Raw genomic sequence first — 25000 nt, forward strand, 5'->3', positions numbered from 1 at the left:
GCCTGAAAGTACACTTGGGGAACTTGGGGGGAGCAGTGGTTATTTATAATCGAGTACAAAGTTATTTCAATATTACAGCACAGGGAACTCTACTCAAAATTTTGTAATAACCTATAAGGGAAAAGAATCCGAAAAAGAATATATATATATATATATATATATATATATATATATATATATATGTATAACTGAATCACTTTGCTGTATATCTGAAACTAACACAACATTGTAAATCAACTACATGTCAACTTTTTTCTTCTAGGAACTGGGGGCAAAGAACAAATATACATACATACATATATGCGTGTATATATATATATATATATTTATTTATTTATTTATTTAATAAAGCTGATTATATCACAGGAAAAAAAAAGGTTTATACAAGTTTTAGCCACACTGTAAAATATTTTGCCAAACTAAATGGTGTCAATGCCTCAAGTTTGTTACAAATACCAGCAAAAGTGAGCTTTGCTCCTTTATATGTTTTTAGTCTCTTTCTATCAGTTGTCTGTTTATATCTTTGGCCTTGATATTTTTCCGGAAAATAGCAATGCTACTGTCACTTATATTAGTTTCTTTTTCGTTAAAAAACAAACAAAAAAAAGTTATTTTAATATTTTCATCTCTGGCCTGGCCCTCGCTGGTGTGTCAGTGATATGTCACCTCTGATTCTCTGCGCTAAAGCTGTGGAGAGTGAAGCAGGGGGGCCTGGAGAGGGGAGGCCGTGGCTGGTCATTGTCGCTTTCTGATGAAAGCCTCCTTGCTGACCCACCCCCTCACTACCCCAGCGGGTACTCCAGGCCCATGTTTCTTCTTCCCTCCTTCCCTCCATCCTTGCCTTCCTTCCTTGCAACGATCCACATTTACTGAGTGCAGACTGTGTGCACGGACTATGCTAGGATTTGGGTCCTAAAGATTAGTAACGCGTGTCCCTTTCCCTTAAAGGAAGTCAAGCTCACAGGCGAGCGTACCTTTCCACGGGGTGGGTGCTCGAACATTAAGCCTGCCGGCCTCAAGCAGGGCTGCAGGGGTTTGGTGATGGAAGAGTGAGGGCCTGGGCATGGGAGGATTGCATGCATGAAATAGAGCAGGAAGAAAAGGCTGACTAGTCAAGGTGTGTCGCCTTGAGCAGGAACCAGAGGTCAAGGGTAAGACCATGGGTTTTCTGGTGGCAAACCAGAAACGAGCATCCAGATGTAGCAAAAGCCCAGGAAAGGAACACGGGAATACAGAAGAGATGACAGTGAGTAAGTCTGGAGAAGTAGAGAGTTTATATAACTTAATAACGGGGGGAAAGGCTGGGGGAAGGGTCGATGGCAGGCTGGCATAGAGGAAACAGCATGGCCTCCGGGACAGACCGAGGTCTCACCTTTGGCTCGTGAATGTATTTGCTAGGTGTCCTTGAGCAGCTTGGAGAATATCTTAAGGCACCAAGTTTTCATACATGAAATGCGCTCATTGTTACAGGTCATTGTGAGGATCACAAATAACGAAGATGATGTGTCTGGTCTGCAACAGGTCCCCATGAGCGGCCGTTACATGCCTACATGTCCATCTCCCTCACCCCCCACACCCCTTTAAAGCCCAGACTCACAACGTAAATGCAGTTCCCCTTGCAGAACAGAAGAGGCAACTGGGAGGGAGCTGGTAGATCTCTAAGCCTGAGCCCCAGGGGCATGACCCCAGTGGACCAGGAGTCTCCCTCTCCGTGCTGAGAAGCTTCACAGAAGGCCATGCCCAGGATCAAGGGGCCAGGCTGCTGGAAGCTTGCAGGAGGAGTGGCAATGAAGGAGAGGGCGAGGAGAAGGGTCGGGCCGGGGCTGGGCAGCTGGGAGCCGCAGCCAGCCTGGAGCAACACGCCTGCCCAAACGGTGGGGGTCACGTACTCAAGGGGTCCAGTTAGATATTCAGGGAGGCTACGCAGCCTCTGTTGTTTTAATACTTTAGTGACTTGACAAACCTTCTGTTGTGCATTGCCTGACACACTCTGCATAGAATTTCTGATCTCTCTTTCACTCTAGTTTAACTACCTTGAATGGTATAATAGCAACTTCAAATCTTTTTTAATTGTTTTATTGGAGTATAGTTGATTTACAATGTGTGTTCGTTTCTGCTGTACAGCAAAGTGAATCAGCCATACGTATACAAATATCCCCTCTTCTAGACTCCATTCCCATATAGGTCATTACAGAACACGGAACAGAGTTGAAAGACGGGGACATTTAAAGAAACAGAAATAGCTTCTGTTTTTTAAAAAAAACTCTTTACCAGTGAGACATGCTTTTCTCTGACCCTCTGCTTTCCAAACGACATCCCACCAATAAGGGACAGAGAAATCCCACCAATAAGGGACAGAAAAATCCCACATAATGTCTTTTCAACATAAATTCTCATCTGAGTTGGTGATTTCCAATACGCATCTGATTCTTCATTTCCACTCTTACTGGAAACAGATAGGAGGCGGCAGACCTTCACGAATAGGTAGAAAGCACTTTTCCAAAAGCCTGTTCTTGGTTGCCAGCTCTCCAGACATCCTCTGGCCTTTCCTAATTTAGTGATCCTGGAATATCATTGCCTTTACACGGCATCCCTAACAGGCAGTGTTATGACCAGCGTCACCGTCTTGGACTCGAGATGTGCTGTGATGCCATGAAGAAATCATCCAAAGATCAGCAGAAAAGCCAGTTTTCTTCTGAGGGGATTTCAGTCTTGACGGTGAAGCATTTGAATCCAGAAGTCTCCCCTGCTCCCACAATCAACTCTCTTCTCTTTGGTAGATTTTTAGAGGGAACCACTCAAGGAAACCATGAAAAATTCCTTGAGATTAATGCATTTTCTGAAAATCATGGTCTTGTGACTGAAACTTATAGTCGGGCATCACTTAATATGTTTCTAATGGAGTTGGTGCAATATTTTTTAAAAACCACTACACACCTATTTGACGTCAAAGCAAGACATCTGTTTTAAAAGCCAAGGCACGTTAACAGAAGTGGGGGAGGGGGAAGACAATAATTCTTCAGTGAATCCTGGGCAGTGGCATTGCCTCTGAGGGCTGCCTCAATTGCTTACTTACCTCCAACCCAGTCCTGAAACGGAGCTTAGAAACACACTGAGGTCAAGGACGCTGACAGGTGGTGCTGGGTACCCTGCAGAGATGACCCCGGTAACATGCAAACACTGCACTTCCTGGCGTCTGTGCTGCCCCCTCTAGGGAGGGCCTCTCCTGGACTTTCAGTTCACTTCCGGCAACAAGAATGTTTACTGATGGATCTTATACTGGGCTTGCACTTCTTTGAGCCATCGGTGATGATGTTCGCATCTCAGAAATGGATCTGTTCATTACAGTACCACCCCTGGACATGGGTCCTATGCTCTGTGGCTTATTCAGGACAGCCCTGAGGAGGAGGCCGGGTCGCCATCATTTCCATGCTCCAGACAAGGAAAGCAACCCAGAGAACCCAGTCCTGTCCTGTCCAGCAGCACAGTGGGCACTGGAACCCGTGTCTGGCTCCCAAAAGGGGTGCATTTCCTATTAAGAGTATGTTTCCTCAGCATCACAAGAAAGACTCTGTCCCCATGAGGCTGTACCCAAACAGACAGCTCAGGAACGTGCCTTTTCCTTTTCTCCAGTGAGGTGAAGGCACAGGCTCGGGGGCGAGGCAGGTGCAGCCTCCTCCTAGCTGAGCAGAGACAGAGCTTCTTGGAGCCCCGTGTTCCTGGGTGTGTGTTGGCGTTAGCGCCCCCTGCCCCCCTGCTCTCTCCAGCTCTGCCCAGTGAGGTTAGAGGCGCTGGGCTCAGGGAAGGTTGACACAGAGCTTTCCTTCTGGGTAAATGAGGGATTGACCAGAGCAGAGTAAGCATGGAAGCTTCTGCAGCTTGAGAGGCAAACGCTTAGATTCAGCTTGGTCTGGAGGGAAGGGAGTGGACTGATTCTTCTCGACACTCGGAGGAGACCCCCAACTCATAATCCCAAATCAGTATCTATGAGAGTGGGTCAGCGTGACGGGAGAGACCACCAGGCCTCAGAAGGGAGGTCCCCACCTGGAAGCTTGGGTCCAGGCTGGGGAAACTGGCTTGATACAAAGATCTGGGAGTTCCAAGGAGGGGCTGAATTTGGTACTCGCGTGGTGAGGCCGAGATCCCTGGGGGATAATCGTGGGGCCCAAGTGTGGGACACACGACTTTGCTGGGGTCAGAAATCAGGTCAGCGAGGGCGTCAAGGTGCAGTGGCAGATGACCCCTCTAGCACACGTGTGACACTCGCCAAAGAGCAAGGAATAGCCCCCTGCTGTCTCCTCAGGGGGTCTCTGGAAGCCCCCTTGGGATGGGTAGGCCCTGGAGAACTTGCGGGAACCCAAGGCAGGAGGCCTCAAGAAGGAGACACCGATGGCCTCTTGGTCCAGCTTTCTTAATCATCATGTGGGCGCTCCGGTCATTCACAGGAAAAGGACTGCTTGCAATCCAAGCTGGTGGTAGGGCTCTTTAGTAAGACAGGGACTAAAGACACTTCGCAGGAGGTGGCGCCGATTAAAGACCGTGAAGAGCGTTCAGTCCTTAGCAGAAGAACTAGCTCCTAGTAGTTGCTCTGTGGGTGGTGACTGTCCTTATATCATTACTAGTACTGGTCCTGTCACTGGCCTTAGGCCATGGGCCGCCGGGAGAGCACCCAGGGGCAGTGGGCCTCTGAGCGAGGGGTCATGATAGCCAAGAAACAGAAGCCTGTACCCTGGCGCTGAAGTCCTTACAGCTGTGTAAACTCCAGGCTTCAGTTTCAGTGGCTATCAAAACAGGGCTAATGACGAGAGGCACACTGACATGAAAGCTACTGCAATTTTAGCTCCAAGGCCCCTTCCAAGGGTGCCCAGCACTAGAACGGTATACAGAGAAGAGAGGCGGAACTGCTTTCAAAATGTCTGCAACACTTTTTCAATCTTAGAGCTTATCTATGAAAGGAACTTGATAGATGCTCTCCCACATTTGACCGTAATCTTAACATTCACATGAAATGACCAACAGTGAGTTGTGGAACTGAAAGAAAATTTTTAAGTTTCTAACCAAAATAGAAAGTGAATGTAGATCAAACTTGCTAGAGGAAAAGGCGATTCCTTTCTCTTCTCCTTATTGGAAATATTGGTGTGAAAAGGCAATTAAAGAGCCTGCAGCCAATGGTGTAGGGGGAGCAGTATTATTATAAGGGTGAGCGAGTTGGTTAATTAATAAAAAAATGAAGTTATTTTGTTATGGCTTTTGTGGTGTTTGGGGGTTTTTTTAAGAATTTTTTTTTTTAAAGATTCTTTGATGTGGACCATTTTTTTTAAGTCTTTATTGAATTTGCTACAATACTGCTTCTGTTTTATGTTTCGGTTTTTTGGCCACGAGGCATGTGGGATCTTAGCTCCCGACCAGGGATCGAACCCGCACCCCCTGCACTGGAAGGCGAAGTCTTAACCACTGGGCTCCCAGGGAAGTCCCTTTTGTGGTGTTTCTGGTGTTAGCCTAAAATGTATATTTTGTTGTGACTTCTCTCTTCATGCTAGATAAATAGTCACCTTTGTACCTAATTTTATTTCATTATCCGGGGTACTTTTTTCTTAAAGAGGGTCCCTAAAATTGTAGAAGTTTCTGGTCCCACAAAGCCAGGATCTGCCCATGTTAATAACACCACCTGTTTTTGACATAATGATATGGAAAAGTACTCTACATATGTTGCCCAGCTACGTGGAGAGGAGCTTCCGAGGGGTTTCTGAAAAGAGATAGGGGCCACTGAGAAGACAGATAAAATGGAAAAACTCAGCCTCATGAAAAGGAGACAGTGGGCAATAAATGGAAGCAAGAAGAAAAGAATCAAAAGAGGCAGGTGGAGTAAAGTCTGGGGTTGACAGCTGAGAAAACCAAGTTTGAAGTTGATAGGGAGACACCCAGCAAAGCTCTTGAGAGCGTAGCAGAAAGGTGGCCCGGGGAATAGGGTTGACAAGGCCTATTTCAGGGGCCTCACCTGTTTCCCAACAAGCAGCCTCACTCAGACCAGGCAGATGTGGTTCTTGATAGAAGATGACACATACTCTCTGAGGAACTTGAGACAGGCCAACCAGAGTCCACGGTGGTGGGGGAAAACAAGGAGCAGGTTATGATGTGGGATCCATGTCAAAAGTCTGCCTCTTTCCCTTACGGCCTGTGGCTTCATCCCCCTAATTGAGGGAGACATCCTGGCTGGGAAGCCCGGGGCCTCTGTGAGGAAGGGAGAGAAAGAAGCTTCACGAAACATGAAGGTTCCTGAACTCGTATGCGGAGCTGTCTCTTGGAATTCCCAGCTGGCTTTCGCCTTGCACTTCCTTTCTGCAGATAAAACTGCAGGAGCCCCGGGGAGGCCAGAAGGGTCCGGGGGATCCACTGTGTCTAGGTGAGAGTCCCGGGCAGAACGTCTTCTCGGCTGATCCCGAAGGGAGGTGGCTTTGCGGGCACTGCCATCTGCTGCTGTGCAGGGGACAGGGCAGAGGAGGAAGGGGAGCGGAGGGGAGTCAGACGTGCAAACAGGGCTGCCTGTGTAAGGAACATCTGCTTTGTTTTCCAGAACACGTGGCTCAGCCTTGAAGGGTGCGCTCTGCTCTCTGGCGCCCTCTGCTGCGGCTGAGCAGAGCGGATACCCTCGCGGGTCGGGGCAGGAGTGGAAATTTGGACACCGCTTACCTGGGCTGAAGGGCGTTAGGAGATCCGAGACACGGTTGCCCAGGGCCTGGGGTTGTAAAAGGTGAGTAGAATGGATCCGTGGAAGGTAAGCTCAGTCATCCACACTGAGCCATACTCTTCATTTGTGCCGTGCTGTTGGGAGCTGCAGAACTGTACTTGTCAGGAGAGGAATGGACCAGTCCAACCTCATTTACGAGCAAGAAATGTATCTCAGAAAACCCAGTCCAACCTCATTTACTAGCAAGAAATTTATCTCAGAAAACACACACTGCAGGAAAAGGTACAGCCTTCAGCAGCACAGGAAATGCAAGAGAGTAAGGTTACAGGGGCCTGGGGGGAGATTCCAGATTATCCGTGACGGATTCATATAAGTAAGAGTTTAGAAGCTGCTGGATTCATATACCGTAGATCATAAATGGATGGAGGGGTGGGGGGAGAGTAACATATTATTCTGGGAAGAGCATGTTCTTAAAAGTATAAAGGATTTGGACAAGGAGGTAAAATGCTGAGAAAAGATGGTGGGCATGAAAATCAAAAACTGGAAAACCAAACTAAAACTTCAGCATGTCCTTAAAGTAACCAACACCTCCTCTGGGGTGTGGCCCTCCTGGCAGCTTCCATTGTGACCAAGTTGTACGCCAGTCAGACTGACCTGCAGGGAACTGGGGCCAGGTCCCACGGGAAGGGCCAGTGCCCTGGTTCTGATCAGCTGGTGGGTGGAGGTGTGTGAAAGGCAATGATAAATGCCGTTTGGCCTTTGCTTCCAACTAGAAAATCTCCCGGCAGAGCTTGGGAGGCCGCTACCAATCAATGACATTAGCTTTGCGAGAGGTGATCTCCGAACCATCCTGGGTTTGTCATTAATTCACGTATAAAATGGCAAAGCCCTCCTCCCACGCCCTCACATTTCCTGACTCCCTTATCCTATTTTATATTTCTTATGATCGTCTGAAATGCTGTGCATTCATCAGCTCACCGTCTGAGGTAACCGTCCCCAGAACATAACTCCGCGCAGCAGGATTTTGTCTTTTGTCCTCTGCTGTAGCTCCAGTCTGAGAACAATGCCTGGCACCCAGGAGGGGCTCCATAAATATCAGTAGGAAGTAAGAGAGAGAGAGAGAACCAAAGACAAGGAGATGCATCTTTATAAAGAGTGTTTCAATTTATTATTTTAAACCTGAACCTGCATAAAATGGTGGCTCATTGCATTGAGCTCAAGGCATCCCCATGACATGAACTGGAGACAAGGCCAGGTCTGGACCTTTGCTCCTCACCATTGGGTCCAGAGGCCACAGCAGTCAGCCATGGAACTTAATTTGCATCCACTGAGGCTGTGACAGTGATGCAGAGGGTTTTCTCAGGGTGACTGTGGGGAGGGGGGTGGTGATCACTTATGATGGGGCTGAAACAGGGCCCGGACTGCGCTTCTCATGGCCCGCGGCCACCAAAATTCGGGGATGGTATCTGAGGGGGCACAGGGCAGGGCTCGAGGTGCCTGGGACTATGGGCTGGAGGGACCCAATTCTTTCACCAATGGATGCAAAAGGGGGTACCGATCGCCCAAAGGATACAGCTCAAAAGAGGATCCAAAAGAAACCCAAGCTTGAAGTTTCTGAGAAGCAGCATCATTCTCTTCCCTCCTGCACCCGTTCTCTGCCTCCTGTCTCTAATCTCTGTCCGCACACGCGCACACGCACACACGCACGCACGCCCTTCTCAAGAGCCCCTCGGGCCAGACCCTGCGGAAGGACGGACACCACACCCGTGTGGGTGCGCAGCCCCGCGCTGGTCTCAGCTGGTCACACACTGGTGTGCTGGGACCCCGGGGACGCGCTGCTGCGCGGCTGGCCCCAGCCCGAGGGCACTGGGCTGGCTGCCGGGCTCCCCCCCCTGCGGCGGCTGGCGCCCTGGTTCCCCCAGGCAGGCTCCTCCATCGACCTGAGCCTCCCGTGCTCCTCTTTCAGGAAGAACTCCACGAGCAGGCTCTTCTCCCTCTTGATCTGGTCACTGATGTCGGTGGGGATGTCAGGGATCATCCAACCCACGAGGATGCTCAGGAACACCACCAGGTTCTGCGAGGGCCGGAAGGGGGTGGTGAGGGGAGAGGCGGGGCGGGCGGGCGGGGCGGGCAGTGGCGAGGGCACGGACCCCAGACCCGGCGGGCAGGGAGCCTCTGGGTTCCTCTGGCTCCTCGGCCGACTAGCGGGTGATCTCAGCCAACGAGCATCACTGTCCCTTGGGGTCCCCGGGTGAAAGTGGAGTAGGCACAGCACCCACCTCCCAGAGCGCCCCTCCCATGCACGGCCAGACGGTGTTAACTGGCTTCCTCCCCTCCGGCCCCTGCCCCCCCACGTGTCCTGTTCTTGCCTCCGGGCTCCAGAGCTTTCAAGAAAGCAGCCATAACGCCCAACGGCCCCTGCAGGGCTCTCCCTGAACCAACCGCCCCTCTCTTCTTCCCAGCTGTCCCTCCGTCCCCCTAGCGGAGGTGGACCCTCGGTTTCTGCACTGACTTCCGACCTCAGCCAACCCCACGTTCTGGTCTCACCGCCTGCCTGGGCCCTGCCTCAAAGGGCCTGCAGCGGTTCTGAGGTTTTGTGCACATCTGTAAGTGCCCTCCTTCCCCCCAGTAAGCCACCTCCCCTCCCGTAGGGTAGGATAAGACCCTCCCTTCCTGGGACCGTTTTCTATTTAGTGGGTGAATACGTTCTGCAGGGCCAGCACCGCCCGCTACAGGGCAGCTCCCCGTATGCTCTGGCTCCCAGGCCTTCCGCAGGCTGCCCCTCACCCTCCAGCTGTAGCTTCCCCTGCCTGCCCATCTTATGCTCGCACACCCCCTCTCCTTAGACCTGGAGGACAGTGACAGCCCAAGAGATAGCAGAGCCCCGCCATCTGTCTTCCGCGCTCTGAACCCACCCCCAGCTCAACCTTGAACGCTGCGCGCTCCCAGGGCCCGGGGAAGACTTGGGAACCAAGGGCTGCTCCCAGAGGCTGCCGGCTGCCATAAGTGATCTGAAGCTGCTTGGTCAGGTCAGACACTGGCCTTTGAAACCAAGTCCTCTCGGGGAGTGAAAGTGACACGTGACACGTGGTAAAGTAAGGAGGGCTTCTGCAGGCGGGGCAGCCGGGGGACAGGTGAGGATCGGGCCCACATATCGCCTCATCTCCCCAGAGGAAGAGCGCCAGCTTCTCCAGGTGAAAGACTAGCCGGGGGGCTTCTTCACTTCCTGGGATGGGGGCCGGGGTCAGGGTACCTTAGAGCCCTCCAGGGACCTGCCTTCAGGGAATACAAAAGCCTGGGGGTAGGGGTGGCGACCGGAAAGGGATCTGGACTGGTGCCCCAGCCCTGCTCCAAGGCTGGCAGGACCCCAGTGGGAACGGGGCCCTCGAGCCTGGAGAATCTCCGCGACGCAATCGTAGCTTCGGCTATTGTGGGAGACAGGAATCGTCAGCTCAGGTTTGCTATTCACGCGGGGCCGCCGGGGGGCTCTGGGGGCCTCTCCCACCAGGTGTCTCAGGGGCCGAAACAACACAATAAAGGAGGGGCTAGAGCTGGAAGAAAGGGTCAGAACTGAAGGCCTTTCTTGGGTGCGGAGCCCAGGCGGGCCGGTCTGTCTGCCTTCGAGGTGAGGCTCTGGTCTCCCGTGCTGTTCTCCACTTTCTGGTCTCAGGTATAAATGGGAATCAATCTCCACCCTGCACCTTACTCCACATCTCTCTTGTAACCTTACTCTGTGCTTTATCCTCCTTCTGAAAATCCATCCGTTAATGAAAGCCCTCACCCAGGGAAGGGTCTCAGGGCTGCCTGCCGCACGCGAAGGCCCGAGTCACAGAGCGCCCTGGAAACCCGCAGACGGGGCCATCTGTACCCCTGCAGCCCGGATCCTGACCCGCTGTGCCTTATCGGAACCACTCACCTGGAAGATTATGACAAAAGCCAGACGGGCAGACAGAACGGACCAGTACTGCTTGGAAAACTCATATGGGTTCGGGGCCCAGGGCGGCTCCCGGTAATCCTTAAACCTGTCCAAAGAGAAAGCCCATGAGAAGACCGGGAGGAGACGGAGGGAAGGAGCTACTTCTCTGGTGCAACCTCAAGGGTCAAAGCAGCAGGCAAAGCCCTGGCTCTCAGACTTGGGGTGGGTAGGAGGCAGAGGTGAGGAGTGCACGGCCCAGCCAACAACGTCCAAAAGAGGACCAGAGTCCAAAAAAGCCCACATCAGCCTGGAAGTGGCTTTCTTACTCTCTCCAACATCCCCAGAAGCTCCCTCTGGATTCTCCTTCCAGAGGAGCCCAGGAATCATGAGAGGAACCCAGGACTAGGAAGCCATCCTGGCTCCACTAGCCCGTGGGCTCTGAGGGGCGGGGAGACCCCCGGACACCGCGTACATTGCTCCGCAGCCCGGGGCTCAGTGAAGACGCAGGTGCCAGCAGATGGTCAAGGGTGTGCTCCCCAGCCGGCTGCTCTGGGACCACGGCCATGAGAGGGGCCGGCTTCGCTTGATGGCTGATTCAGAACAAGCTGAAGGCTGAGTGAATTTGGCCGGGAGGGCAGTGGTGAGAGTCTCGGTTGGGCAGTATCCCCTTTCACTAACCATCTTGATCACCTGCCCGTGTGGTTTAAGAAATAAAATGTCAGTGCCTGACGTGAGCTCAGACCATGGTGAGGTCTAGGGCTTGTCCGAGCTGCTGCCCTTTTCCCCCCATCTTGGGATGACTCATGTTAAAAACGGCTTATTTTCTCAGACTCCCTTTTTTTCTAAGCCTGGAAAAATAACAAGAGTTGGTACAGAAGAATTATGCCCCTTCACGGAACTGTTTTCTCCATGGAATTCAACAAATCTTCGATGTTCAGTAAAAGCAAAACAAGCCCTGGGCTGAAGCATCAGGCCACCAAGCGGGGTGCACGGCTGCTAAGGAAGGCGGGGAGGGAACTCTGTCTCAGGAGGGGCCCAGAAGGAAAACAAGCATAGACTGAACGTGCAGTGTTGCTTCCATCCCCAAGCAAGGAGCTTTTCTGGAGGTTTCCTCATTTCACAACAAGATCCTCAGGAAGGCATGGATATCCCTGTACAACCCAGGAGGAAACTGAGGCTCAGAGAAGTTCAATGATTGGCCAGCAAGGGGTGGAGTCACGGTGAGAATCCAAGTCGGCCTGAATCCGGGCTTTTCTCCTATTGTCGGAAAGCTCCTGACCACCAGCTGCTGTTTGGGGTAGGGGGTTCAGCAGTGGGTGCTCTCCGAACCTTCCCCTGTGCTGAAGGAACCCGCTGCTCTGAAAGATCCACGCAGAAGCACAGTGGCTTTCGATGGCCCAAGAAGAGATAAGGGGAGAAGAGAAAAAACAGAGGAAGATGAAAAGAGATGCAGGGAAAAAGGCAGAAGAAGTCATAGTGGAAGAGTCAGCCGCAGGAAGCGGCAAGCGGAGAGGTGGGTGCTGAGTGCTGGGCTAGGGCTGGGCAAGAGGCCAGGGGCTGCCCCCTCCTCACCCGGTTCCTCTCTTCCAACAGCTGATCACAGCTGCTGCAGGCCTGGCCTGACATCCGGATGAAATGCAAAGCTAACTGCAACCCAGCTAAACACCATGGGGCTCACCCTCGGCTGAGGACAGAAACACAGCCAGCTCCAGACCATGTCTGCTCATGGGAGAGAGGGAGCGTGTGGTCAAGGGAATAAGGACATTTGGGTGGGAAAAAAACTCAGGCTCGCCCACCCTCCTGCTGTCCCCCCAAAACCCCATGGCAGAAGGGAATTTATCTTGCTTTTCTCAAGACCTCGGGAGGAGGGGTGATACACGCCGCCCCCCCTACTTTTCACAGTGAGGAAATCCCTCCCCAGGTCTAGCCCAATCCCTGCGGCTGCAATCAAAGTCCATTTCCCTTGTTTTCTAGCTCCATCGATGAAGGAACAGCTGCTCACTGACCTCAGTATGACAGCCATTGCTCAGCCCTCTTTTTATTTTTTCCAGTCTGCAAAGAATCCATAAATAATCTAATTCTGGTCCCACTTCTGCTACTAACTCACTACAGCTTTTGGAAATGTCACTTTGCCCTCCCTGAGTGTCCAAAACATGTTTTGGATCTGGCAGGCACATCCATCTAATCCAGGATCTGGGGAAAGATTAACACACAGATACGTCCAGAAAGCTCGACTTGCAGTCAATCCATCTGTGCCAATGGCCTAAGGGTGCTTTGTCAGTAACTACAGGGCAAGCTATGCCCAGAAAACAGCAAAACGCAATTTAATGAATTATACATCCGTTCACATTTCTCTTTTCAAAGCTCACTTTAAAAAAAAAACTGTGACCTGGAGTAAGCAATGCATTTTACATTAGTGCACATGTACATATATATCACAGAAATAAAAATCACACACACACACAAAACATACTCATCCTTGCTATGTGCCGTGCACTGATAGTTTCTTGTTCTCTGCTATCCTCTCCTATCCCAGTATTTAAAATGCTGGTCATGACCCACTAAAGTGATTTCCTAACTCACTGATGAATTCATAGTTTGAAAAACACTGATTCCAGTGAGCCTCTGCCACCAGGTAAATGACTGCTTATTTACATTCCAATATAAGCTCAGATTTCAGAGTTAAAAAAAAAATTCATCCTAAGAAGTCAAGCGTATCAAATGTTTCTGAGTAATCAGAAGACACTAATTAAACAAAGAGATCTTTAGTTTTAAGACCAGAAATGTCCAGAAAAGACAGGGTGGCTAGTGGACTTAATTGTGGCCAGCCTGGTGACAGCTGTCTGTCTATTTTGCTTCCAAGCCTAGAGCAGAGAACAGCATTGGCAAAAGCATGGGCTTTGGAGTCAGCAGGTGAAGGCCTGATCCCACCCCCACTATTTCAGTTCTCCATCCTCTAGACAGTTACCCAAAGATCTGATGGCCGGGATCCTCGTCCATGAAATGTGGACTTTCCGTCTCACAAAGCTGTAACGAAGACCACTCAGCATACTACCAGGCATATCAGAGGACTCAGTAAATGGGAGCTGTTCTTTCTCCTTTAACCGAAGGTGACTTAAGAAATATGCGTGGGCTTCCCTGCTGGCGCAGTGGTTGAGAATCCGCCTGCCGATGCAGGGGACACGGGTTCGTGCCCCGGTCCGGGAGGATCCCACGTGCCGCGGAGCGGCTGGGCCCGTGAGCCGTGGCCGCTGAGCCTGTGCTCCGCAACGGGAGAGGCCGCGACAGTGAGGCCCGCGTACCACAAAAAAATAAATAAATAAAAATAAATAAATAAAGTAGACAACAGAGGGACTTCCCTGGTGGTGCAGTGGTTAAGAATCCGCCTGCCAATGCAGGGGACATGGGTTCGTGCCCCGGTTCGAGAAGATCCCACATGCCGCGGAGCGGCTGGGCCCGTGAGCCGTGGCCGCTGAGCCTGCGCGTCCGAACGGGAGAGGCCGCGACAGTGAGGCCCGCGTACCACAAAAAAATAAATAAATAAAAATAAATAAATAAAGTAGACAACAGAGGGACTTCCCTGGTGGTGCAGTGGTTAAGAATCCGCCTGCCAATGCAGGGGACATGGGTTCGTGCCCCGGTTCGAGAAGAAAAAAAAAAAAAAAAAAAAAGAGCAAGCCAATGCCCACCTGCAGGGGGCTTCTCTCAGGCTCTAGGTCCAGGTAAATGGCACAAAGCAGGCAAGCCTCAGGCTGATGGGAAGGAGAACTTCCGCTCCATTCCCATTAGCTCAAATGCTTTCCAAAGCAGACCCTTTCCCCCGGTTTTGAGAGCTTTGGCTCTCCCAAAGTCCCGCTGGGCGGCCAAGCACTGGGCGAAGCCCACATCTGGTCACTTCCGGCATCTGCTGGCTGGGATTGAAGCTCGGGGATACAATTTTAGGAACGGTTCCCAGATCTCACCCTCAAACCTTCAGCCTTCCTTTATTTTCTTTGAGCCTTAACCTTGCGTTTGAGAGTTCCCTGTAGTCTTATAATAAGGAGAGTCTTCCAGTAAAGAAACGACTCGAGTGTCTAAAAAGCATGTCTGCACTGGAGTGGCTGGGCCACTTACTAACTGTAGGAACCCGAGAAAGTTATCGCACAGCCCTGGACCTCAGCGTTCTAATTCACACGGAGCCAACAAAATGTGCACCGCCGTGCCGAGTACAGAGTAGGTGCACACGCGAGAGCCCTCTCAGCCCGCCATGAGCAAACGAGCGCACGCGCGTGTGGGTACGTGTGTGTGTGCACTGAATGTTAAAGGGAAACACGGGGAGCAGTAGAGAAGACAGCACACGTGAGTGTAATTTCTGGAGGCAGAAATGGACACAACGGTTTCTTCTGGGGAGAATGACTGGGCTGGGGGCTGAGAAGAGGGGCTTTTCCTTTTGTATGTATATACACACATATGCATATACACACATACGTTATACAGAATTACTTTTATAATAAAAAGTTCATCATTTCAAAAGAAGGATGCAATTCATGGTAACATTCGGTTGACTCCAATATACCTTTATACTAAGCTTCCAGGAGCAAAGTTATAGTATTAAGTGAGGCAGACTCACATACGATAAGTAAAAGTGGTACAAAAATCAACATTTTCTCAGCTTTAAAAGGGCATTCGTATTTTACCTAGATTGTTCTAACCTATGAAATAATCACACTGAGTTGAATTTATACACTACCTAAAGAAACAAGGTTCCTATTAACTCAAAATATATTTCATTATTATAAAACGAGTCCGTGAAACATCTTAAAGGTTCTATAAATTCATTTTTATGTTAATCCATGGAACAATGTCTGAGAAAGAGTCATATAAATGTGTCGCCGTGGCTACCGCTGGGAAGATGCCTAGGGCTGGGCAGGGCTGAGTGGAGGCAGGACGGAGTTGGAGAGGTTGCCTCTAATGTTCAGAAGTTTTGCAGGAATAAAGTAATGTATTGCACGTGTCACTCACGATTATATTTTTACACTAAGTAGAAAAGAAGCTTTGGAGATTATTTATTCCAAGTCCCCGCTTTTACAGATGGGGAAACCGAGGTGCACGGTGGGGAGAGAGACTGCTGGCTCAGACATCCCTTCCCATCCTCACTGGCAGGGGTGACCAGGGACAGCGGAACTGGCCACAATGCATCGCAGTACAGAATCAGCGCGGGCAGGAAGGGTGCCAACGTAACAAACTGAGGGGTTGGTCACTGACATTCAGAAATGGCTTTTTAAAAAAAAGTGATGTTTTAGTGACATTGTAAATCAATTAGTAAATGCATTTCTCAACGCAAAACAGTGGTATGTAAAAAAAAAAAACAATTTAATAGTCCCAACGGAAAATAATGTCCTATTAGAGCTGAACACAATGGCACACGATATTTTTGTACCATCTGAGTCGCTTATTAAAAGTGTCTTCTGTAATTGACCTTGAACAAGTGAAAACAGCACAGGCCATTATGAACTAATCAGGCCTGGGGTGATGCAGTGGTTGATAAAGATCAGGAAAGGCACCACCACAGAAAGCTGGCTCTCCCTCTGGTCTCGGCCAGAAACAGATGAGAGGCAGACAAACCCTGGGAGGGAACTCCCAGGACCTTGGGATAGGGAAGAACTTGGGTCCTGCAGAAAAACCTGCAGGAGCCATGCAAGGATGCTGTTTCCGGAAGTTCAGCATCTCCAAACAGACCCAGTGGGTTGCCCAAGCCCAGGTGGGCTCCTTGAGCTCTCAGACCCGGGTCCCTGGCCAGGCCCTGCCCTCCTGACCTCTCTGCTCCACTCCGCTGAGCCAGGAGCCTGAGTCACCATCCAGCCTGTAGGATACAGTGGCCCCTTGACCCTGTCAAATGACCACCAATCATGCCTGCGGACTGACGTCACGGGGCTGTTTACGGAGCAGCCTGGCCGGGGCAGTTAGATGGCTGAGGCAGACATGGCTCCCAAAATGCTGGGAATGCATCTCAAATGGGCAGCCGGAGACTTGTCCTAAATTTTATTGCTATTTTTAAGATACCTCTATCCCTGGCGAGGCCGGACTGGAGCCGGAGACCTCAGTTTTATTTGACCACATGTATCTCCGGGGGTCACGGAGAGCTAAGAATAAGAAGGGTCATCGAGTTCCCAACACTATTTGCCAGAAAATCAGGACAGACTTTTCATTTCCCATCACGGGAGCGGTTCTAAACGTGGGCTTTGGGGCTAGTTCTAGCGTTGTCTGTGTTTCTCATAATCAATCTCTCTCTCTCTCTCTCTCTCTCTCTCCCCCCAGCCCCCTCCATCCCCCACCCCCTTCATTTCTATTTCTGACAGCTGCTGACAAATCCTGGCTTACAAAGACTTCAGTAGCTTATGCCTCCGCCTCATCGATCTCCAGAGACTACGGCGAGCCAGACAGGTCCACACGGCATGAGGTGAGCAGAACCTACCCGGGGTAGGTAGAGATTTTCATCAGCAATCCTCACCCACCTAGGATAGGTAGCCCCCAAAGTATACCCACTTGAGACGGCATATCTAGACGATTCGATGACACCTGCTGACACTTCAGACTAGGGCAGCTCTTTATTTTCAGTGTAACCCACTGGTCTCCACAGCGCACTCAGAGATGATACCAGCGAGAAGTCCCTTCCATCTCCCCCGCTCCCCGTTCCCAGTGGCCCCCAGTGCCCTAAGGTGAGTCCACACACCCCGCGTGACCAACGTGCTCTTCCTGGCCTGCCTTCTGTTCTTCTCCCCGCCTCATCTCTCTTAGCTCACCTTTCTCACTCCAGCTCTGACCACTGAGCATGATCTAGCCCCTCTACCTGGGACACCCTGTTCTCCCTGGACCTCTGTCACCACCTGGCAGCCCCGTCCTGCCCATCACCGCTCCTCCCACCCAGGCCGGCTTGGCCCCGTGAGTGAGCAGTTTCAACAGGATTCTCCTTCTGGCCACTCTGGCACTGGACACTTAGGTCTGGGCTAGGTGCATGGCCTCCCCCTTCAAGGCTCTGAGAGCTCCCTGCAATCGCCCGACTGTACATACGGAAGCTCTGTTCCCACTGCATACTCATCTCGCCTGTCCAGCTAGACTCCTCGAGGGAGGCACTGCGTCTTGTTCCCTATTAAATAACCAATGCCAAGCCTGTAATAACGCCTCAAAAACAGATGCACAATGAACCTACGATCCCCACTGGTACGGAGTAAAGGAACAATGGTGGACATGCCAGAAACGCTTTTGGTTTGACTCCTGAATGATCTATTTTCTGCAGGTACATTTTTCTTGACAGAAAGGCAGCATGCACTTCCTGCACACGCGCCCAGCGTTAATTCCGCCACTTCGTAGGCCACAGACGAGCCACGATCCCATCTACTTTCCTGGAAACAACGGAGAGAAGAGTTATCAGGGCTTTACAGCTGGCTGGAAAGTCCAGTGACTCCGACGGTAGATACAGCAAAGCTCGACGTGATCCATGTGTGCTAATAACACCTGGTCTCCTGGGCCCCCGTTGTTTTGGTTGAGTTGCATCCGTTCACCTTGACTTCAGATCTCAGAGGAGGGGGGACCTACCCCCTAGTCTGAGATCACGTGCTTCAGACGGAGACGATTTCACCTCCTACCCCTAACCCCAGGGCCCCAAAGACCATGGAAAGCATCGCATTCTTCTGGCCACAGTGATTGGCTCTGGGTAGGAAGGGCGTACTAATCCCAGCCAACAAGCTGCAGCAAGACTTTTGTTGAGATTGTTGGGAAAGAAGTATAGGCTTTTTTTTCCCACTAGACTCGGACACAGTATGATACTGGCCTGTAGCTGCTGGCAGTCGTACAGTCCTTGAAGCTATAGTCACCACTGACTACAGGAGGGCTGGAAGATGGAGGAAGATTTGGTCTGGGCAGGTTGAGTCAGATCTACCCAACTAGAACTACCCTCGACTTTCAAGAGAGGGGCATTGAAGTCCCTTCGTGTTTAAGCCAGTGTAAGCCACGGATATACCTGGAAAGCACACTCATAGTGTCACTGGAAGATGTGACGGTCAAGGACAAGGTCAGAGTCCCCTGGTGCTCTGGATAGACTCGTGCTTCTAGACCAACTAAAGGAGCAGCGTTAGCCTCGCTGCCCCACGTGACAAGTCACACTCATGCTGCTTCCCCTGCGCGTGGGCCTTGAAGCTTGTGTTCCTGGAGGGACGTGAGTCTTGCTTCCGGATCTGTTGCTAGAAACCTCTGTGGGCTTGGAAAACTCTGCAACTTTCTAAGCCTTGGTTTCTTTTTACGCAGAATGAGCGTTTCAACAAGATGATCTCTGTACCTTCCAGTTACAAAAATGATTTTGTCCTTCTCACTTTTCAGTGCCCGTTCGTTTAATGCGAAGGTGTTGACTGACTTCACGTACCCTGCTGGAGCAAATCTAAGTGCTACCAGAAAAGGCCACCAGCTGGTCCAGACCCCACTGCACAGCGGATCTGCAGACCAAAATCCAGCACCGTGGACAGGCAGTCGGGCGTGCCGGCGGTGGCCCCCGGGCCATGCAGGGTAGGAGCAAATTTGCCTCTGCTCCTGGCTCGAGTCCAAGCGTTAGGCTCGTTATATTCCCAGATGCGGAAATGCCAGAAACATCTAGGCTATATGAATCCGCATCTGTGAATAAACGGACTTACCTGTTCTTAGATCTGGTCCCTGATTTCGAGCCTTTCTGGCTGGCTAGTGTGAAGCCCTAAAGTGACGGCTCCTGGGACCAGAATACCCTTCTATTTAAATCACATATTGGGAAGGTTGTTTAACTCAGTCATCTGGGCTGGGAAAAGACCAATTCGTTTTCTCCCTTTTGTGGCTCAGACTGAGTCTGAACCTAAGCAGCCATCTTACAAACTTCTGGCCTTGGGTACCAAGGCATCCCAGGTGGGAAAGCATGACAGACACGCCCAGGGTCCTCACTGCTGCAAACACTACCAGGGCACTGCTGCTGCTTCTTCGATGGAGCACGCACAGCTTTTACATCAGACACTACGGGGGTTGGTCCGAGAAAGCCCTACCTGTGTCCTTTGATACCTTTTTCTAGGTTTGGGGTTTGCTGTAGTAATTGTTCTGTTTAAATACATGGGACGTGATCTTGGATGGAGTCCTTTACGGGGACTGTCACTTCACCAAGGTACAGAAGGGTTAAAGAATTTATTCCCCTCTGCTCTTTTTCTCTTTCTTTGTCCTCCTCTGGTAAGAAGTGGAGAGTTTTCTGTTTCGCAGCTTCAGTGATCCCTGTGCTGACAAATGACAATCATACTCTAACTTGGTCCTCTCAGGAATTCCAGCGATTCCCTCTAGGTGTTAGACGGACATCGCCCCTTAGATCTCTGACCATCATTTTAAATGCACCATGATTGGAATCAGGTTCATCTCACTTATTATAAATTAGATTCTCTTGGCATCTTCCCCATCCCTGTCAACGGACCCACAATTTCCCAGTCCTCTGGCTTCAGCCCAAACTCTGGAGTTATCCTTGACCCACACTCTCTCTCGTGTCTCTGGTACCCAGCTTTGTAACGTACGACATTAAGGAGCTCATCTTCTCCCTGCCTCTGAATTACTTCCACCTCTCTGGTCCACGCCTACCACCCACCGGTCATGGCCGAGTGATGTAGCACCTCAGCTGCCCTCCCTGAGTCAGCCCAATTCTAGCCCATCTTCCTCTCTGAGACCGGATTAGTTTCCCTAAGCCCACACTTCAGCCTATAATTCCCTGGCCCTAAAAAGGTCCGTAACTTCGTATTGCATCCCATTAAAATTCCTGTAAGATTTCAAGATTTCCCATTATCTACTTCATCCTACCTATTCAAATCCAACAATGCTTTGGCTTATACTACCCTAGGAGCTGCTCTCTATATTGTACTTCCTATATTATTCCCTATTATTATCTCCCAAGCACTCTCCTTGCCAGCTCCAGCAACTAGCCCCTAAGTGTCTGACACCTCAGATTCGTCCCCACCCCCAGGACCTGGCCCATGCTGACTCCATACCTAGGATACGCTCTCATTTTGCCCTACAACTCCTCATGTCCCCTCCAAGAAGCCTACCCTTCCCATTCCAGCCCTCACTGTTCTCCTTCTCCTTCAAACACCCATAAGGCTCATGGTCCATACTAGACATAATCACTGAATAACCTGCAGTGCCCTACCCGTTCTGTTTTCTTCCCAACCAGACCACAGACCAGACCTTCCCTTGATGGTAAGGACGAACCTATATACTTTTTTATCTGCTCCATGGTGTCTAGCAAAAGGCACTCAATAAATACTGGTCAATTCATTGAAACTGACTTGTAGGGATCTGGGGTTGGGGGGTAGGAGACAGAAGCAGAGGAGAATAATGATATAATGCTAAGTCATCCAGATCATTACTTGGACCTGCCGCTTCCAGTCCTCTGCCGCCCTCCTGCTCCCCATTACTTTACCTGCAGAACTGAACCGCCTGGTCAAACTGTGAGTTCTCGGGCTGCGTCCCCTCCTTCAGCTGGCTGACGTTGAAAAAGGAGAGGGTGTGGTTGACAAAGCCATGCAGAGTTCCGTTGTGGCTGTAGAAGTACTGATACACCAGGCGGGGGATGAAGTCGGAGGTGACCGCGATGACAAAAGCCTGGGGGTAGAACCGCAAGCACCTGAGGAACTGTCAGGACGGACACCATCCGCGTGACACAGGTCCATCTCCCTAAGAGACTGTCCCCTCCTGGGCTCTCCATCCAGAGGCACTGCTCTGATCGATACAGAGTCCTTGTCCCTGAGCTCACAACACTGACTTACCTGGCTTTTCCATCTTTGATACAACTAAGGGAACCCACAAGTCAGTGGCTGGCAAGAGAGTGAATTACAAGCACCGAAGCAAAGGATGCTAAGCCAGTTTGGACCATTTGGTGAGGGAGGGCATGAATCGTCTCTGAGATATCTGAACTGATGCTGGCACTGGCCATGCCGAAGTAGAGTGGAAGATTTTCTGAGAAAAGTACTGACAGTGGTGAGAGGGCCACTTAAGTGTGACGGGCAAGGACACCAAATGGCCGTATATTGAATACATCTGCCCCGGAGGGACACGAGAAAGCCAGGAACACCAAGGATATGGTTCCACGGTGAACCTCAGTTTGACCATCACCGCTCAGCGCTTTTTAGCCCATCATACAATGGAAGTCGCTCTTTCATCCATTTTGCTTAGAAAAAGTGAGACACGGAGAGGGAAGGAGGAGGTCCTGCTGGATGAGGCACACACCCGACGCAGCGCCTGGCATGTCTAAGTTCTCTATAAATGTCTGTGGAGCAAACCAAACGACAAATGAACGACTGCCCGTTCGGATGAGGGGGGACTTTCTGCAAAGAAAACCTTAAACCTTTTTGGCAGCTGTTTATACCGTCCTCGGCACCAACAATTAAAGCCCTTTTGAAAAACGCGGTTTAGGCATTGTTTTCTAAATGTAGATACGAGTGTGCATATGGCCGTAACCGTATGTGAGTGAGGGACGGACTTCTAATAATCACAGCTGTAATTGACGGAGCACGGGCCACACGTCCTTACATCATCCCATTTACTTTCCAGACTGATCCGATTTGGTGAGACTCTTACTCTCTCCCATTTCTTACAGATAAGAAGTCTTAGAACGGCCAAGGAAGTAAAACGTCCTGTCATTCTGTTGTAGATGAAAAGCGCTTGGTACTCAGGGGCTCTTTTCTAAAAGACACAACTCCAAAGGAGCTACTGATCAAACTGCACCTAACTTCTCAGCCTTGAGACGTGCACGTCCTACATCGAACATCCCACGTGTGGCGGGCTGCTCCCCTCGGCCTCCCTGCACACCTCGTGCCATCTCATGTGTTTTTAGTCGGCAGCCAGGTCATGGCCAGAATCGGTGTCTCTCTCCCAAGGGAAAGGGGGCTGTGGCTTTCTTGATGTGCGCTGAGCTGGTAGATATCGTCTTGGGAGATGGAAGAGGAGGCCGTGCCTGGCCACCATCCGTACGGAAGGCAGTCGCCAAAGGGGCCGCTGGCTTGGGCCCAGCAGGATCCCCTCCGAAATATGGACACGTCTGGCAAGGCAGTTAAGGAGGTCAGAGCAGACAGGACCCCTCTTCTTCCACGTCCTATCTTAACCAAGCAGCGCCAGGGATAATTAAGACTTTACATTGACAGCTCGGAGAAACGGTAATTAGGAACTGCAGCCTGGGCGATGATCCAGGTATTGTTCCGCTCCGGGGTAGAGAAAGAAAGGAAAGAGATGGCTAGATATGTGCAATTCTTTCCTCATGATTCTTGGCTCCGAGGAAAGATCTGATCTGGACTCTTAAGGCCAAGGTACGCATTCTGGTGGGTAATCGCCTTTCTTGCTCTTAGCGAAATGAACGACAAAGCCGCACACCTCTGGCAACAGCCTGATGACTTAGAAGGCGTGTACGTGATATTAACGGGGGGTGGGCAGTGGGGGGGGCGCGGGGTGCTGTCTTAAACAGAGCTCCAAATGGAAGAAGCTGGGAGGCAACAGGACAGGTTTCCCGCCCTGAGGACCTCAGCTCCCCTGGAAAGCCCCTCCCACAGAGCGAGGGTGTCACGAAAGCAAGCACTTACGTTGGTGATAACAGAGAACTTGCCGATGCCCGAGAGGATGTCAAACCAAATCCCTGTAAGACGGGGGGAAAAAAAGGGTGTCTGGCTCACTCCCGCCCTCAGCCCAGCGATGACAAGGCTGCAGTCAGAGTGCCGCCTTGCAGGCAAGTTACCAGTGGAGCTCTGCCGGGCCCCCCAGGGATAGGCTTGTCTGGAAAGGCTCAGGTGCACCCCTGTCTGCAAAGCAGGGGGCCAGCGCGGGGGGGGGGGAATACCGCGGCCTCCAGCGCCAGAGGAGATGAGGATGAGGGGCTCGAAGGGGTGATAAGGAATGCTCCAGCCCTCCGGACGCCCGACATAGTGTGAGGGGGGCGGCCAGGGAGACGGGGGAGGGTCGGAGGGAGGGGACGGGGATGGGCTGCGTCGCCTCTGAGTGACGCAGGGGACAGACCGATATCTTTGGTTCGCACAGCATCTGGCCGCCTCAGCTCCGTAACGAACTTCTTGGCATCAAGCCGCACTTCAATGACGTTGTTGAGGAGGGCGAACACCGGCGCCAGAGGAAAGGAGGCCACAAAGAGGGTGACAAAACCAAACTGGATGACTAAGAGAGAGAAGAGCACAAGAGGAAGGAAGGTTTAGACGTGTGTTTGCCCTGCAGCTCTGGCCCCTGTCTTTTCTGACCGGCCCCACAGTAGGGGCATTTCTTTCTCAGCACCCGCAGGCCTGGCAGTCAGAGCCATCACTTAGGTGCAAAGCTCTGTTTAGTTGAGAAGATACGAGAAAAGGAAAAGTCTCCACCCCTTCCTTTCCATTACCTTTTCTCTCCAGTCACTAAGCCTGGCCATTGAACTCGGAGGTTAGCAAACTTCTTCAGCAAAGGTCCGGATAGCAAATTGTTTTTTTTTTTAATTGAACTTTAGTTAATTTACAATGTTGTGTTAGTTTCAGGTGTACAGCAAAGTGATTCAAACTGAATCAGATATATAGATATAGATGTATATATGCGTATCTTCTTATATAGAGAGAATTTTCAGATTCTTTTCCATTATAGGTTTTTTTATGTTGTGTCCATCATAAGTTATTATAAGATACTGAATAGAGTTCCCTGTGCTATACAGTAGGACTGCGTTGTTTATCTATGTTATATATAGTAGTTTGTATCTGCTGATCCCAAGCTCCTGATTTATCCCTCCCCCCAACACTTTCCCCCTTGGTGACCATGAGTTTGTTTTCTGTTTAGTTTCAGGTGTACAGCAAAGTGATTCAAACTGAATCAGATATATATAGATATAGATATAGATGTATATATGTGTATCTTCTTATATAGAGAGAATTTTCAGATTCTTTTCCATTATAGGTTTTTTTATGTTGTGTCCATCATAAGTTATTATAAGATACTGAATAGAGTTCCCTGTGCTATACAGTAGGACTGCGTTGTTTATCTATGTTATATATAGTAGTTTGTATCTGCTGATCCCAAGCTCCTGATTTATCCCTCCCCCCAACACTTTCCCCCTTGGTGACCATGAGTTTGTTTTCTGTGTCTGTGAGGCTGTTTCTGTTTTATAAATAAGTTCATATGTATTAATCTGTTAGACTTCCCATGTAAGTGACATCATACGGTATTTGTCTTTGTCTGACTCACTTCACTTAGCATGAGCATCTCTAGGTCCATCCGCGTTGCTGCCAGTGGCGATATTTCATCCTTTGTTATGGCTGAGCGGATAGTAACTATTTTTGTATGGTCCTGTCATAATGACCTAACTCTGCCATCGCGCAGTGAGAACAGCTGTAGACAAACGTAGACCAGCGGGC

The 25000-nt window shown here is 50.6% G+C and overlaps 1 protein-coding gene across 1 annotated transcript; it reads right to left on the reverse strand.

Moving 5' to 3' along the window:
• Positions 1–7844: 7844 nt before the first annotated feature.
• On the reverse strand, positions 7845–23786 carry LOC114485331 (anoctamin-2-like; the record flags this gene model as incomplete). Its single annotated transcript, XM_028486572.2, has 5 exons — positions 7845–8762; positions 10605–10710; positions 21052–21233; positions 23204–23256; positions 23634–23786. Coding segments are annotated over 5 exons (767 nt in total), but the record flags the coding sequence as incomplete, so codon positions are not given.
• Positions 23787–25000: the final 1214 nt, after the last annotated feature.

This window comes from Physeter macrocephalus, unplaced genomic scaffold (genome assembly GCF_002837175.3).
Source record: "Physeter macrocephalus isolate SW-GA unplaced genomic scaffold, ASM283717v5 random_1316, whole genome shotgun sequence".
Classification (NCBI taxonomy): Eukaryota; Metazoa; Chordata; class Mammalia; order Artiodactyla; family Physeteridae; genus Physeter; species Physeter macrocephalus.